The 16970-nt window shown below is 41.6% G+C and overlaps 1 protein-coding gene across 3 annotated transcripts in view; it reads left to right on the forward strand.

Moving 5' to 3' along the window:
- plekhh2 (pleckstrin homology domain containing, family H (with MyTH4 domain) member 2) overlaps positions 1-16970 on the forward strand; it is a 79722-nt gene that overhangs the window by 1241 nt on the left and 61511 nt on the right. For all 3 annotated transcript variants that reach the window (XM_046358894.1, XM_046358895.1, XM_046358896.1), the window contains exon 2: positions 14512-14661. In XM_046358894.1, the coding sequence (XP_046214850.1) occupies positions 14539-14661 (123 nt within the window). In that variant the 5' untranslated portion in view covers positions 14512-14538. The remainder of the gene's footprint in view (positions 1-14511; positions 14662-16970) is intronic.

Consider the following 16970-nt stretch of genomic DNA (forward strand, 5'->3'; position numbering starts at 1 on the left):
CTGAGCAGTTTCCTTTCTCTTCGGCAACTGAGTTAGGAAGGACGCCTGTATTTTTGTAGTGACTGGGTGTATTGGTATGTTACACGTAAGCTTAATTAATAACTTCCATCAGGCTCAAAGGAATATTCAGCATCTTGTTCTATTTTTACAAATCTACCAATAGGTGCCCTCATTTGTGAGGCATTGAAAAAACTCCCAGGTCTTTGTGGTTGAATCTGTGCTTCAATTTCAATTTTCGATTGGTAGGCGTTACAGATAATTGTATGTGTGCAGTACAGAGATTGAGTAGTCATTCAAAAATCATGTTAAACATTATTATTGAACACTGAATCCATGCAATTTATGTCATTTGTTAAGCACATTTTTATTCCTGAATTTATTTAGGCTTGCCATAACAAATGGGTTGAATAGTTATATTGACCTAAGACATTTCAGCTTTACATTTTGTATTAATTAAAAAATGTTCGACAAACAAAATTCCATCAGTGAAAAAAAAATGTAAATTTAATCAATTACAAATTCAGGCTGTAACACAACAAAATATGGAAAAAGTACAGGTGTGAATACTTTCTGAAGGCAATGTATAGCACTGAAGCTGCCGAAATGTTTAAATACCCTAAATCAAAAGTGATTTGACATGACTAAGTAACTAAGTTACTTTTTTTTTTTTTTTTGCTGTTTTTAATTGGGTTTTGCTCGTGTGGTATAACTTACTGTAAGATGCCCTATGGATTCAATATAATAAAACGCAATCCAATGCAAAATGATTGTTCACAATCATTAGATAGTCATCCTAGTCAGTAGAGACTAATGTTATTCTGTAAATATTATTACATGATACTTAAAATTTTAAAAAAGTTGCCGTACAGAGAACGTTCTTCAATGACATCTTGGATCAATGTAAGCACCAGATCTCTAACTGAAAATTACGAACAAGGCCTCAGTATGTGCACCGATGTCACTAATGGTGTACTACATCACCACTTGCCTTTCTCTGGGCTGCTCTGGCTCTCCTCACAGGAAGCGAGTGGAGATAGAGACAGCTCTCCTCCCTTTCCCTGTGGGCCGAGGGTCAACTGTCCTTTGATGTCCTCCGCTCCCCACATCACCTCATCACACACACACATACACGCAATGTGGAATTGAACGAGGGAGTGAACGAGAGAGCACCAGGGAGTGAAGGAGAGAGGGAAGGAGTAAAGGAGAGAGGGAAGGAGTAAAGGAGAGAGCGTCGGGGAGTGAAGGAGAGAGGGAAGGAGTAAAGGAGAGAGCATCAGGGAGTGAAGGAGTGAGGGAAGGAGTAAAGGAGAGAGCGCCAGGGAGTGAAGGAGAGAGCAGCGGGGAGTGAAGGAGAGAGGGAAGGAGTAAAGGAGAGAGGGAAGGAGTAAAGGAGAGAGCAGCGGGGAGTAAAGGAGAGAGCAGTGGGGAGTGAAGGAGAGAGGGAAGGAGTAAAGGAGAGAGGGAAGGAGTAAAGGAGAGAGGGAAGGAGTAAAGGAGAGAGCAGCGGGGAGTAAAGGAGAGAGCAGCGGGGAGTGAAGGAGAGAGGGAAGGAGTAAAGGAGAGAGGGAAGGAGTAAAGGAGAGAGGGAAGGAGTAAAGGAGAGAGGGAAGGAGTAAAGGAGAGAGCAGCGGGGAGTGAAGGAGAGAGGGAAAGAGTATAGGAGAGAGGGGGAAGGAGTAAAGGAGAGAGGGAAGGAGTAAAGGAGAGAGCAGCGGGGAGTGAAGGAGAGAGGGAAGGAGTAAAGGAGAGAGGGAAGGAGTAAAGGAGAGAGCAGCGAGGAGTGAAAGAGAGAGGGAAGGAGTAAAGGAGAGAGCGCCAGGGAGTGAAGGAGAGAGCAGCGGGGAGTGAAAGAGAGAGGGAAGGAGTAAAGGAGAGAGTGCCAGGGAGTGAAGGAGAGAGCAACGGGGAGTGAAGGAGAGAGGGAAGGAGTAAAGGAGAGAGGGAAGGAGTAAAGGAGAGAGGGAAGGAGTAAAGGAGAGAGGGAAGGAGTAAAGGAGAGAGGGGGAGGAGTAAAGGAGAGAGCAGCGGGGAGTGAAAGAGAGGGAAGGAGTAAAGGAGAGAGCGCCAGGGAGTGAAGGAGAGAGCAGCGGGGAGTGAAGGAGAGAGGGAAGGAGTAAAGGAGAGAGCATCGGGGAGTGAAGGAGAGAGGGAAAGAGTAAAGGAGTGAGTGCCAGGGAGTAAAGGAGAGAACAGCGGGGAGTGAAGGAGTCAGCAGCGGGAGTGAAGGAGAGAGCAGCGGGGAGTGAAGGAGAGAGCAGCGGGGAGTGAAGGAGAGAGCAGCGGGGAGTGAAGGAGAGAGCAGCGGGAGTGAAGGAGAGAGCAGCGGGAAGTGAAGGAGAGAGCAGCGGGGAGTGAAGGAGAGAGCAGCGGGGAGTGAAGGAGAGAGCAGCGGGAGTGAAGGAGTGAGCAGCGGGGAGTGAAGGAGAGAGCAGCGGGGAGTGAAGGAGAGAGCAGCGGGGAGTGAAGGAGAGAGCAGCGGGGAGTGAAGGAGAGAGCAGCGGGGAGTGAAGGAGAGAGCAGCGGGGAGTGAAGGAGAGGCAGATTCAGTGAGATGCTGATGGAGAGGAGGCAGACACATGGAAGACAGATTTGTGATGTGAGGCCAGATATGGGAAGCAGATATGGGAAACGTCATAGCTCTTTGGGGAAATGGGCTTATCAGGCTCATCAGAAAGTATTACCAAGCGAGAGCCATGTGGAGGCCAAGGATTATTATGGATTGTTTTAAGAGGTGCAGGCCTATGAGAGAATAGGATTTAGGGTTTTCTGTAAGGACTTTTAGGATAATGAGTTTTTAGATGTTGGTAATACACACTAATTGTTCTTCTTTGATACAGAATAACAGAAATTGTATGTTATTCTTCTTTCACTGGCACATTACGTTGTTTTCTTTCTGACTGATACAGACCCAAAGTCCGGGTCTTAGTCATTGTTTACCACAACATACACCCAACAAAAACAGCCAGTGGAAATTAGTTAATTGCCTTCCACACATGTTTGTGCTCCCTGTGTGTGGAGCCCAAGGCTATAAAGATAGGTTATTATAGTATAAAAGTTACTTAGTCTTTCTTACTCACTCTCTCTTTCTCTCTTATTCTCTGTCTCCCTCTCTTGCTCACTCTCTCTCAATCCCTCTCTTTCCCTCTCTCTTGTTTATCCCACTAACATGTGTTTTTCATGATAAGGGTATTTCCATCGAAAAGGACCAATGAGCACGAACATATGATATGCTTCTATGAACTTCACATTGGGTGTCAAATTAAAGCTAAGAGTCAATGTTTTTGGAAAATGAAGGCGTAGTTACATTTTTCAATAATTTCCCATCTTAAAAATGTGATGTAAGTAAAGGCTTTGATTTCTGGATAAATACTGTAGATGGAAAAGGTCTTAAAAGGTATCAGAAATACATCAAAACACAATAATGTTGACTTAAAGACCCCTGCCAACTAATATCAAAATGTATATTTTATTTTTGGAGAAATTGTTTAATTGTGTAAGTTTAAAAAACATTGCCTTGTGCCTTGTAGTTCCGTTACCAGAAACCCACAAATCTTTAATATATTATTTTGTTTCTCTCCCTCACGAAGAGGGAGGATAATGAAAGTTCACAGAAGAAACACACAGTGGTACACCTACCAATTAGTTAGTGATTTTACTGATATCAATTTTGTTTATGAATGATTAAAACCCGTAATTCCGTTACCAAATTGGTACCCAAAAAAATCAGTAACGAAATTACTGCAAATTAATTGTCTACAATGGGAAATCCTAGTAGTCACATAGAGCACAGTTAGGTCACTTGCTACTGTCTTACATTCCACTGGTTAATGTTAATCTCCATTTTCTTTGTCTTTGTTGTCTAGTGGTCAAACCAAGAGTGTTAGTCTGATTCTGGACAACCCCTCCCTCTCTCACTCTCCAGTGAATGTCACCTCTCCCAGCTCTTGTCATGCCTACCTCTCTTTCCACTTACTGTAACCAGCATCCTCACCCACTGACTGGCACTGGATGTCCATTGATGTTGAAAAGTATTGGCAATTAGACGTATGTTTCACAAGTTTGGATTAGGGCTGGGCGATATGACCAAAATATCATATCATGGTATTTTTCACATTTCTGCCTGTATTTGACGGTATTTGCTTCATGAATAGTGAGTGACCCTAGGGTGGCAACACATATATTCTAAATTATTTCAATGGGTCTTTCTCCATTCCAATTGTTTTATACTGTTCAATTCAACTTCAACCTCAAATTATTTCCTTTATTTCCATCCATTTCTGCATTTCCTGCACTCATTTGAGATCATTTCCACACTGCCATGATATGGGAAAAAAATACTGGGCCTTATTTTTAACCAAATGTTGCAATTGCGAACACTTAGGTGAACTTTTGAAATCATTGAAATAGAATGTTTATTCTATTTCTAAAGTTAGAATATAAATAATAGTGGGCTCTTTGAATACAGTGTTTGACATGACAACGAATTAAACGAGTTGGACGAGTTATTGTGACAGGGTAGGAACCAAAGTGATGTTCAGTGTTTCCTGGGGGACCCTAATCTTTGGCTACATTTCATCTATATCCATTTAGGCAAAATATTGATGCTTCGGCTATTCCTCTTTGATTTAGAAGATACTGTTGCACAAACATGCAGATTTAAGCCCCCACCAGTATTGGTATCAGGCTGTATTAGATGGCGACATTTGCTCTGACTCAGTCCTTTTATTAGCTAGCGAATAGCATTAGTGGCTAACACGATTTAGCTTAACTTGCTAAGAAAATGCAAACTAGCTGTTTGCAGATGTAAGAAACACAAACTACGCTTGTGGATTGATATTAAGATCAAAGTAGAAACAACATCTTTGTCATCAACGTTGTTGCATGTGCTGCACTGAACATGCAGACTGAACGAAAGTGTCTCGTAGTGGAGCAACAACAAATGCTCTTGTGGGACTAGGCCTGTGGAAAGCGGCATGGAGAGAGCGGAGGGATGCCTTAAGTAGCGGAGTAAACTATACAAATGGACCTTACACACGGCGTGTGTAAACATTTAATAACAAACCAAACATTTAAATACCATTATAGAAGATAAAGTTAAAAACCCAAACAGGTCAGTGCATCAATACCGGTATATAGTAAAATACGGTATATTGCCCAGCCCTAGTGTGGACAGCACAATACAGAACAGTGAGTTTAGCACAGTAGAGTACTATAAAGTGAGTACACAGTACTATAAAGTGAGTAGAGTCTGCAAACATGCCGGATGATTCAGAATCCATTGAAGAGCATGAACGATTCATTGACGAGAGATACTTGTGAGCTCAAAGAAACATGTTGCTGGTTTCAGAGGATTCAAGAACTGTTAAGGACAACAAACCCAAGTTAACAAACCTAAACCAAGTTGGCCGAGCGGTATCAACGATGGCATCAAACCTTCCCCAAACAAGAGGGCACGCGTGGGGAGAGGTTTACAGATATTGATGTTGACTTGTTGAAATCCATCAATGAAAGGCTTGCCAAACTTGATATCTTGGATATACTACGAGAGGACCTCAATGCATTATGTGCCAGTCTAGAATTCAGCCAATGTCAGGTTGATGATCTAAGGAAAGAGAACACGGAGCTGAAAAGGTACTGTAGACTCTATTCAAAGCAAGGTGGAGGTGGTGCAAAGGGAGAACAAACAACTTAAAGACACCTTGCTTGATGTAGGTCAAATAGAGGCACTATGGGCTCAAGTACATCTGTCTCACCAGGCAGCCATATTGGTAAGGATGTGTGTTTTGACCTCCTTGCTCTAAGGTGTCCTATCTGGGTTTGACCAGGCCACAGATAGTAACCGAGATGTATTTATCTTGGGTGATTTTAATATAAATTGGAAGGATCATAATAATGATCAAATTTAACTAAATTGATGAGATATGCCGAAGGCTGTGATTTGAAACAAATGGTTAATGATACTACTAGATCACAAACTAAGTTAGTACACATGCATTGATCTGACCTTCTGTAATGTACCATTGCAATGGTTAAAAGCCAGATCAATGCCAGTGGGTTAGACAGACCATAATATTGTGACCATAACCATAAACACCAAGGTTCCAAAGAAACCCCCAAGGATTGTGGTCAAGATACAATTTTTAAACATTTAATCATGAGCTATTTCTAAATGATTTGGCTGCTGTACCCTGGGAGCTGATTTATCTGGAGGATGATTTAAGTCAAACAACAGAATGTTTTATTGATTTGCTCACTGAGGTAATGGACCATCAAGCACCAGTCTGAAAGAGTACAGTTGGGGCTTGTCCATCTTCATGGATTGATGATCAACTGCATGGTTGAGGCATTTTGTCAAAGAAATCTTGCAAAAGTCTTAGCAGCCAAATCTAAACCAGAAATTGATTGACAGAATTGTAGAACACTGTGTAATCATGAAGTTAAATTAAATTGTAAGATTGTCAAGGGTTTACTTGGCACATCTATTTCATCATGCCCATCTAGTGTGGAGGTTGACGGGAGAATAATAACAAAACCAGCTGATATTGCCAATCATTTTGCTGATTTCTTTTTTACAAAGAAAATGAATTGACTGAGCGATAATGTAAACACCCATTCTTCCAAACAAGCCATTTTTAATAGATTGATCATATTATGAGCAACAACAAAAAACTGTTATTTTAGTCTATAAACAGAGTGAGTAGAAGAGGTGTTTAACCTATTGAAGGCATTACCCGATGGTAAATCTACAGGTGATGAACTTATGATCTCACGGACAATGTTTTAACTTCACTGTGCTGCTCCCCAGATTGCAGCTCCATGGAATATTTCATTGGTCACTGGAAAAGGGGACATTTCCAAATGCATGGAAGCATGCTAAACTGTGTCCAATCCCGAAAGACAGCAAAGAACCCATTATTCCTGCCAATAGTCGACCAATTAGTCTACTCCCTTCACTCAGTAAGATATTTGGAAGCTATTGTGCTTAGACAAATATGGGAGTACATGGAAAAGAGTAGTCTGAAGGCAGCAAATCAGCATGCTTATCGCTAAAAAACATTCTACTACCATTAAATTGCTTGACATGATTGACCAGTGGCTCAATGCTATAGATAACGGCAGGTTTGTGGGTGAATTATTTTTTTATTTTAGCACAGCATTTGATTTAATGGATCATTTAAATGATTTTGAAAAAATGATTGCGTTATGGGTTTAAGGAGGCAACATTGAATTGGGTACAATGATATCTAACAGTCAACCTATATCAATGGGTTGTTTTCTTCCCCTCTTGCTTTAAACTGTGGAATACTGCAGAGCAACTGCCTTGGGCCACTTCTTTACTTAATATATACAGTTGAAGTCGGAAGTTTATACACCTTAGCCAAATACATTCAAACTCAGATTTTGCCACAACTTTGGAAGTATGCTTGGGGTCATTGTCCATTTGGAAGACACATTTGTGACCAAGCTTTAACTCCTGACTGATGTCTTGAGATGTTGCTTCAATATATCCACAGAATTTTCCTACCTCATGATGCCATCTATTTTGTGAAGTGCACCAGTCCCTCCTGCAGAAAAGCACCCCTACAACATGATGCCGCCACCCCCGTGCTTCACGGTTGGGATGATGTTCTTCGGCTTGCAAGCCTCCTCCTTTTTCCTCCCTTCATAACAATGGTCATTATGACCAAACAGTTCTATTTTTGTTTCATCAGACCAGAGGACATTTCTCCAAAAAGTACGATCTTTGTCCCCATGTGTAGTCGGAAACCATAGTCTGTCTTTTTTTATGGAGGTTTTCACACCAAAGTACATTCATCTCTAGGCGACAGAACACGTCTCTTTCCTGAGCGGTATGACGGCTGCGTGGTACCATGGTGTTTATACTTCCGTACTATTGTTTGTACAGATGAATGTGGTAACTTCAGGCATTTGGAAATTGCTCCCAAGGATGAACCAGACTTGTGGAAGTCTACAAAAAATAATTCTGAGGTCTTGGCTGATTTCTTTTGATTTTCCCATGATGTCAAGCAAAGAGTCACTGAGCTTGAAGGTAGGCATTGAAATAAATCACAGGTACACCTCCAGTTGACTCAAATGATGTCAATTAGCCTATCAGAAGCTTCTAAAGCCATGACATCATTTTCTGGAATTTTCCAAGCTGTTTAAAGGAACAGTCAACTTAGTTTATGTAAACTTCTGACCCACTAGAATTGTGATACAGTGAATTATAAGTTAAATAATCTGTCTGTGAACAATTGTTGGAAAATTACTTGTGTCATGCACAAAGTAGATGTCCTAACAGACTTGCCAAAATTATAGTCTGTTAACAAGAAATTTGTGGAGTGGTTGAAAAACAAGTTTTAATGACTCCAATCTAAGTGTATGTACATTTCAGACTTCAACTGTACAAACAACCTTCCTTATGCCTGTGTTATCCAGACAGAAAATATAAATTGGCTAACATTTAGATTCTGAGCAATAAAGAAATTGAATAATGTATCTGAACAAACCAGAAACCTTTCAATATATACATTCAAAAAATACTTTAGAACCATTTAAATACAGTGCCTTGCGAAGGTATTCGGCCCCCTTGAACTTTGCGACCTTTTGCCACATTTCAGGCTTCAAACATAAAGATATAAAACTGTATTTTTTGTGAAGAATCAACAACAAGTGGGACACAATCATGAAGTGGAATGACATTTATTGGATATTTCAACTTCTTTAACAAATCAAAAACTGAAAAATTGGGCGTGCAAAATTATTCAGCCCCTTTACTTTCAGTGCAGCCAACTCTCTCCAGAAGTTCAGTGAGGATCTCTGAATGATCCAATGTTGACCTAAATGACTAATGATGATAAATACAATCCACATGTGTGTAATCAAGTTTCTGTATAAATGCACCTGCACTGTGATAGTCTCAGAGGTCCGTTAAAAGCGCAGAGAGCATCATGAAGAACAAGGAACACACCAGGCAGGTCCGAGATACTGTTGTGAAGAAGTTTAAAGCCGGATTTGGATACAAAAATATTTCCCAAGCTTTAAACATCCCAAGGAGCACTCTGCAAGCGATAATATTGAAATGGAAGGAGTATCAGACCACTGCAAATCTACCAAGACCTGGCCGTCCCTCTAAACTTTTAGCTCATACAAGGAGAAGACTGATCAGAGATGCAGCCAAGAGGCCCATGATCACTCTGGATGAACTGCAGAGATCTACAGCTGAGGTGGGAGACTCTGTCCATAGGACAACAATCAGTCGTATATTGCACAAATCTGGCCTTTATGGAAGAGTGGCAAGAAGAAAGCCATTTCTTAAAGATATCCATAAAAAGTGTCGTTTAAAGTTTGCCACAAGCCACCTGGGAGACACACCAAACATGTGGAAGAAGGTGCTCTGGTCAGATGAAACCAAAAATTGAACATTTTGGCAACAATGCAAAACATTATGTTTGGCGTAAAAGCAACACAGCTCATCACCCTGAACACACCATCCCCACTGTCAAACATGGTGGTGGCAGCATCATGGTTTGGGCCTGCTTTTCTTCAGCAGGGACAGGGAAGATGGTTAAAATTGATGGGAAGATGGATGGAGCCAAATACAGGACCATTCTGGAAGAAAACCTGATGGAGTCTGCAAAAGACCTGAGACTGGGACGGAGATTTGTCTTCCAACAAGACAATGATCCAAAACATAAAGCAAAATCTACAATGGAATGGTTCAAAAATAAACATATCCAGGTGTTAGAATGGTCAAGTCAAAGTCCAGACCTGAATCCAATCGAGAATCTGTGAAAAGGACTGAAAACTGCTGTTCACAAATGCTCTCCATCCAACCTCACTGAGCTCGAGCTGTTTTGCAAGGAGGAATGGGAAAAAATGTCAGTCTCTCGATGTGCAAAACTGATAGAGACATACCCCAAGCGACTTACAGCTGTAACTTAAGGGGACTGAATAATTTTGCACGCCCAATTTTTCAGTTTTTGATTTGTTAAAAAAGTTTGATATAACCAATAAATGTCGTTCCACTTCATGATTGTGTCCTACTAGTTGTTGATTCTTCACAAAAAAATACAGTTTTATATCTTTATGTTTGAGGCCTGAAATGTGGCAAAAGGTCGCAAAGTTCAAGGGGGCCGAATACTTTCGCAAGGCACTGTATACAGTTGAAATCGGAAGTTTACATACACTTAGGTTGGAGTCATTAAAACTCGTCCCCAACTTATTGTGGGAAGCTTGTGGACGGCTACCCAAAACGTTTGACCCAAGTTAAACCATTTAAATGTAATGCTACCAAATACTAATTGAGTGTATGTAAACTTCTGACCCACTGGGAATGTGATGAAATAAAAGCTGAAATAGATCATTCTCTCTATTATTCTGACATTTCACATTCTTAAAATAAAGTGGTGATCCTATCTGACCTAAGACTGGGAATTTCTACTAGGATTAAATGTCAGGAATTGTGAAAAACTGAGTTTAAATGTATTTGGCTACGGTGTATGTAAACTTCTGACTTCAACTGTAATACATTGGAAGGTTGAGCAGGACTATGGTAGATGAAGGAATCAGTCTATCTTTTCAGACTGTTAGAGTATTCATCTGGTCAATATGTCAGTGTATTATGTCTGTGTGTAACAGTATGTAACATATGTGAAAATGTGATCATATTATAAATTGTATTTTAATGTTTAAGGACTCTTGGAAGATTCGTCCACATGAGGACTAAAAGAGATCCTAATCAAAACAGAGTAGAGTACAATACACTACAATACAGTGAGTAGGCCACCGTAGAGAACAGTCTAATACAATACAGTTGTACGGTTCAATACAGTACAGTAAATACAAGTAGTGTAGAGTAAATATATTGTGCTGAATTGTCTACTTTACTGAACTCTACCGTACTGTACTCTACTGCACTGTACTGAACTCTACCATAGTCTGCTCTGCTGTATTGTACTCCACTGTGCTCTGCTGTACTGTACTCCACTGTGCTCTGCTGTACTCTACTGTGCTCTGCTGTATTGTACTCCACTGTGCTCTGCTGTACTGTACTCCACTGTGCTCTGCTGTACTCTACTGTGCTCTGCTGTATTGTACTCCACTGTGCTCTGCTGTACTGTACTCCACTGTGCGCTGCTTTATTGTACTCCACTATGCTCTGCTGTATTGTACTCCACTGTGCTCTGCTGTATTGTACTGCACTGTGCTCTGCTGTATTGTACTCCACTGTGCTCTGCTGTATTGTACTGCACTGTGCTCTGCTGTATTGTACTGCACTGTGCTCTGCTGTATTGTACTGCACTGTGCTCTGCTGTATTGTACTCCATTGTGCTCTGCTGTATTGTACTGCACTGTGCTCTGCTGTATTGTACTCCATTGTGCTCTGCTGTATTGTACTCCACTGTGCTCTGCTGTATTGTACTCCATTGTGCTTTGCTGTATTGTTCTCCACTGTGCTCTGCTGTATTGTACTGCACTGTGCTCTGCTGTATTGTACTCCACTGTGCTCTGCTGTATTGTACTGCACTGTGCTCTGCTGTATTGTACTCCATTGTGCTCTGCTGTATTGTACTCCATTGTGCTCTGCTGTATTGTACTCCATTGTGCTCTGCTGTATTGTACTCCACTGTGCTCTGCTGTATTGTACTCCACTGTGCTCTGCTGTATTGTACTCCATTGTGCTCTGCTGTATTGTACTCCACTGTGCTCTGCTGTATTGTACTCCATTGTGCTTTGCTGTATTGTACTCCACTGTGCTCTGCTGTATTGTACTCCATTGTGCTCTGCTGTATTGTACTCCACTGTGCTCTGCTGTATTGTACTGCACTGTGCTCTGCTGTATTGTACTCCATTATGCTCTGCTGTATTGCACTCCAGTGTGCTCTGCTGTATTGTACTGCACTGTGCTCTGCTGTATTGTAATGCACTGTACTCCACTGTGCTCTGCTGTATTGTACTCCACTGTGCTCTGCTGTATTGTACTGCACTGTGCTCTGCTGTATTGTACTGCACTGTGCTCTGCTGTATTGTACTGCACTGTGCTCTGCTGTATTGTACTCCATTGTGCTCTGCTGTATTGTACTGCACTGTGCTCTGCTGTATTGTACTCCATTGTGCTCTGCTGTATTGTACTCCACTGTGCTCTGCTGTATTGTACTCCATTGTGCTTTGCTCTGCTGTATTGTACTCCACACTGTTCTCCACTGTGCTCTGCTGTATTGTACTGCACTGTGCTCTGCTGTATTGTACTCCACTGTGCTCTGCTGTATTGTACTCCATTGTGCTCTGCTGTATTGTACTCCATTGTGCTCTGCTGTATTGTACTGCACTGTGCTCTGCTGTATTGCACTCCAGTGTGCTCTGCCGTATTGTACTGCACTGTGCTCTGCTGTATTGTAATGCACTGTACTCCACTGTGCTCTGCTGTACTCTACTGTGCTCTGCTGTATTGTACTGCACTGTGCTCTGCTGTACTCTACTGTGCTCTGCTGTATTGTACTCCACTGTGCTCTGCTGTATTGTACTCCACTGTGCTCTGCTGTATTGTACTCCATTGTGCTCTGCTGTATTGTACTCCACTGTGCTCTGCTGTATTGTACTCCACTGTGCTCTGCTGTATTGTACTGCACTGTGCTCTGCTGTATTGTACTCCATTGTGCTCTGCTGTATTGTACTCCATTGTGCTCTGCTGTATTGTACTGCACTGTGCTCTGCTGTATTGTAATGCACTGTACTCCACTGTGCTCTGCTGTACTCTACTGTGCTCTGCTGTATTGTACTGCACTGTGCTCTGCTGTATTGTACTCCATTGTGCTCTGCTGTATTGTACTCCATTGTGCTCTGCTGTATTGTACTGCACTGTGCTCTGCTGTATTGTAATGCACTGTACTCTACTGTGCTCTGCTGTACTCTACTGTGCTCTGCTGTATTGTACTGCACTGTGCTCTGCTGTATTGTATTCCATTGTGCTCTGCTGTATTGTACTCCATTGTGCTCTGCTGTATTGTACTCCATTGTGCTCTGCTGTATTGTACTGCACTGTGCTCTGCTGTATTGTAATGCACTGTACTCCACTGTGCTCTGCTGTACTCTACTGTGCTCTGCTGTATTGTACTGCACTGTGCTCTGCTGTATTGTACTCCATTGTGCTCTGCTGTATTGTACTGCACTGTGCTCTGCTGTATTGTACTGCACTGTGCTCTGCTGTATTGTACTGCACTGTGCTCTGCTGTATTGTACTGCACTGTGCTCTGCTGTATTGTACTGCACTGTGCTCTGCTGTATTGTACTCCATTGTGCTCTGCTGTATTGTACTGCACTGTGCTCTGCTGTATTGTAATGCACTGTACTCCACTGTGCTCTGCTGTACTCTACTGTGCTCTGCTGTATTGTACTCCATTGTGCTCTGCTGTATTGTACTCCATTGTGCTCTGCTGTGTTGTACTGCACTGTGCTCTGCTGTATTGTACTGCACTGAACTCCACTGTGCTCTGCTGTATTGTACTGCACTGTGCTCTGCTGTACTCTACTGCACTGCACTGTACTCCACTGTGCTCTGCTGCGCTGTAATGTCCAAAGTTGTGAAACATGAGGAGAATGACATTTATTTGCATAATTATTCATTTCTGTGTAGTACAATCAGGCACCCATGATGTAATTCTGTTCCCATAATTCTGTTACCAGGTGTAAATCCACTTCACTTACTGTAGTTCAATAACCAAAATAGATGTTTTCAAACTCAAGATGCCATGTCATAGCTGAATATCTGACCTCCCATTCTTTCTGCAGACATCTGTGAATCTTAATTCAGAGCAGATATTTAACAGTTTTGGGAAAATATGGTCGCATAAAAACCTGAGGGAGATTTTACAATATTTCTCTTACATATGTTCTGTGTTGGACTGTGATGTTATTCCTTTCATAAACTCCTGGTATGTCTGCACCCTGACACAAGGCCATTTTGTTCCTGAACTGTTGCTTGTATAAAATAACAATATGATTGTATGAGGGACATGTGACCATTTATTTACTCTTGGAGTTCTTCCCTGTGAAACCAGAGATACTGTAGATCTCCCTCGCAGCTGCCTGATTTAAAGAGTTTTCTACTATGCAATTAAATAATCCCTTCCTTAATCTTTGTATCAAGTTTATTTTTTGTTGTTAAAAGTAGTCCTTTGTTTGGTGTACATTTTAAATTTGAAGAAAAAAAACTGAGTCAAAGTGTAATTCTGTTATCGTGGAATTGCCCATATACACGTTTCTCTCACATTGCTCTGTTTGACTACCAGTTGTGTCCAGTCCAGCCTCGTCAAGCCAAAAGCCTTGGAACATTTGAGAGGTGCCAGGTGGGGAAATGCAGTTACAGTTTCAAAACAACAGCTACTCTGTGTCTCTCCGTCTCAGCTGCATGCATCTCATCCACCCTCTTATCAGAATTCCCAAGTAACAATACTAAATAGACGTGACCGCACCATTGTCATTCATGTATCTTTCTCTTGTGTTCCACAGGGGCTGGAGGGGGCAGGGACAGGGGCCATGGCAGAGGCAGAGGAGGCTCTGGGACAGGAGGACTGGAAGGAGAAGTGTTTCGTCCTGGAAGCCCTGCTCATGAAGTTCCGGGTGCAGATCATCAAGATCAGAGAGCTAACGGCAGACAAGGTTGGTCCTGAGTAACAAGTTGTATCAAATGAAATGTTAAATGATCCCAAGTAGCCTTACATCCCAGGCTCTCCTATCGGAAGCAAACTAAAGCAAACACACCAGCAGTAACACATCGGTTAAAGAAGACCGTAACACTCTCAACCCCCCAAAACAGTCATCTGAATATCATCCTTTACCATTCCAAGCAGCCAGTCCTTCATCCTTTCTCATTAGCACACTTAACTGACCGTTTCACAGCGTATCTCATGCTGACTGAGCAAAATATTCCATCTCAACCACATTCCCTCATTTGGAGCTGTTATTAACTGTTAGTGTTACAGAACAAGGAAGTGGTTTTATCCACGGGTTTCCTCCCACTTTGGAGAGGCACATCCTCTTGCCCGAAGATCTCTGTTCGGAGCCCGACTCTAAATGAACTGCCATCTCTATTAAAGTCAGTCAGACTTGAAGCGTCTGTTGAGTGTCTGCTGTGGGGAAAGGTCAGTTGGGAGAGCTGTTCTTTCCTAGGCTCTCTCCCTCTCTCTCTCTCTCTCTCTCTCGTACACAAACACACTCTCTCCATTTCTCTCTCTCTTTGTGTTGAAGTGCAGGATCTTCTTAAACACCAGTCCATGTATGGTGTGGAATAGTGTTCTACTATCTAGGTTATAGAGTGGTGGGGTATGGTTTATGTGTGCTTGTGTGTGTGCAGTAATGTAGAACTGTGAGAAAGGTAGAGGGAGAGAGAGCAAGAATGAGGTAGGATGACGAAGACTTGGCTATGTGACAGGCGGCAAGGCTATGTGTGTGTGTGTGTGTGTGTGTGTGTGTGTGTGTGTGTGTGTGTGTGTGTGTGTGTGTGTGTGTGTGTGTGTGTGTGTGTGTGTGTGTGTGTGTGTGTGTGTGTGTGTGTGTGTGTGTTCCAGGAAGCCATGACACCCACCATCTCAGAATGTTCTGAAATTGTTTCTATAGTTAGAAACAGATAAGATTAGCATTCCTGCGACATTATTTTGTTGAAATATAATTTAATATCTGAGATTGGTTGGAGCCAAATTGGCCATTTTTAATTCATATGATTCATATTATAGTCAAATATTTTAACATCTGATTTGGACCAAGCTTTTTCTTACAATGAGTAAGACACAAGGAATTCAAAGAAGTTGTAAAAAGCCACCCACGGAAACCCCCCACGTCAAACTAACAGCAACCTCCCAAACCAACAGCAACCTCCCAAACCAACAGCAACTAGACCATATCAATTCTCTATGTCTGACTAGTAGTATGGAGCTGTGTCTCGGAATATTGTTTGTTCATCCTATGTAATGTAGTGAATTTGGTGATGTTTTTCCCCACCTGCTCAGAGAAATTTGTCATTGAGGTTGTTAGGTTTATGTCCCATTTTACATGCTGATATTACCAGGTTCTGAGCACTAAATGGTGATGTTCCTGCTATTATGTGTTTTGTTTTTTTAAGAACCCCCCCCAACGTTAAAGGGATAGTGTACCCAAACTGGTTTCCTGCAAATGCTAACTTTTTAGCCTTTCTCTAATCTAATTGTATTTGTCACATGCTTCATTAACAACAGACGGTAACAGTGAAATGCTTACTTACTGGTCCTTTTCCAAAAATGGGGTCACTTAGAAATGTCCTTGTTTTTGAAAGAGAAGCACATTTTTTGTCCATTAAAATAACATAAAATTGATCCAAAATACAGTGTAAACATTGTTAATGTTGTAAATGACTATAGCTGGAAACTGCAGATAAAGAAAAATGGAATATCTACATGGGCGTACAGAGGCCCATTATTAGCAACCATCACTCCTGTGTTCCAATGGCATGTAGTATCCAAGTTGATCATTTTAAAAGGATAATTGATCATTAGAAAACCCTTTTGCAATTATGTTAGCACAGCTGAAAACGGTTGTTCTGATTAAAGAAGCAATAAAACTGTCCTTCTTTAGACTAGTTGAGTATCTGGAGCATCAGCATTTGTGGGTTCGATTACAGGCTCAAAATGGCCAGAAACAAATTACTTTCTTCTGAAACTCGTCAGTCTATTCTTTTTCTGAGAAATGAAGGCAATTCCATGCCAGAAATTGCCAAGAAACTGAAGATCTCGTACAATGTTGTGTACTACTCCCTTCACAGAACAGCACAAACTGGCTCTAACCAGAATAAAAATGGGAGTGGGAGTCCCCGGTGCACAACTGAGCAAGAGGACAAGTACATTAGAGTGTCTAGTTTGAGAAACAGATGCCTCACATGTCCTCAACTGGCAGCTTCATTAAGTAGTATCTGCAAAACACTAGTCTCAACGTCAACA

The sequence above is a fragment of the Oncorhynchus gorbuscha genome, linkage group LG08 (assembly GCF_021184085.1).
Source record: "Oncorhynchus gorbuscha isolate QuinsamMale2020 ecotype Even-year linkage group LG08, OgorEven_v1.0, whole genome shotgun sequence".
In the NCBI taxonomy this organism is placed as follows: domain Eukaryota; kingdom Metazoa; phylum Chordata; class Actinopteri; order Salmoniformes; family Salmonidae; genus Oncorhynchus; species Oncorhynchus gorbuscha.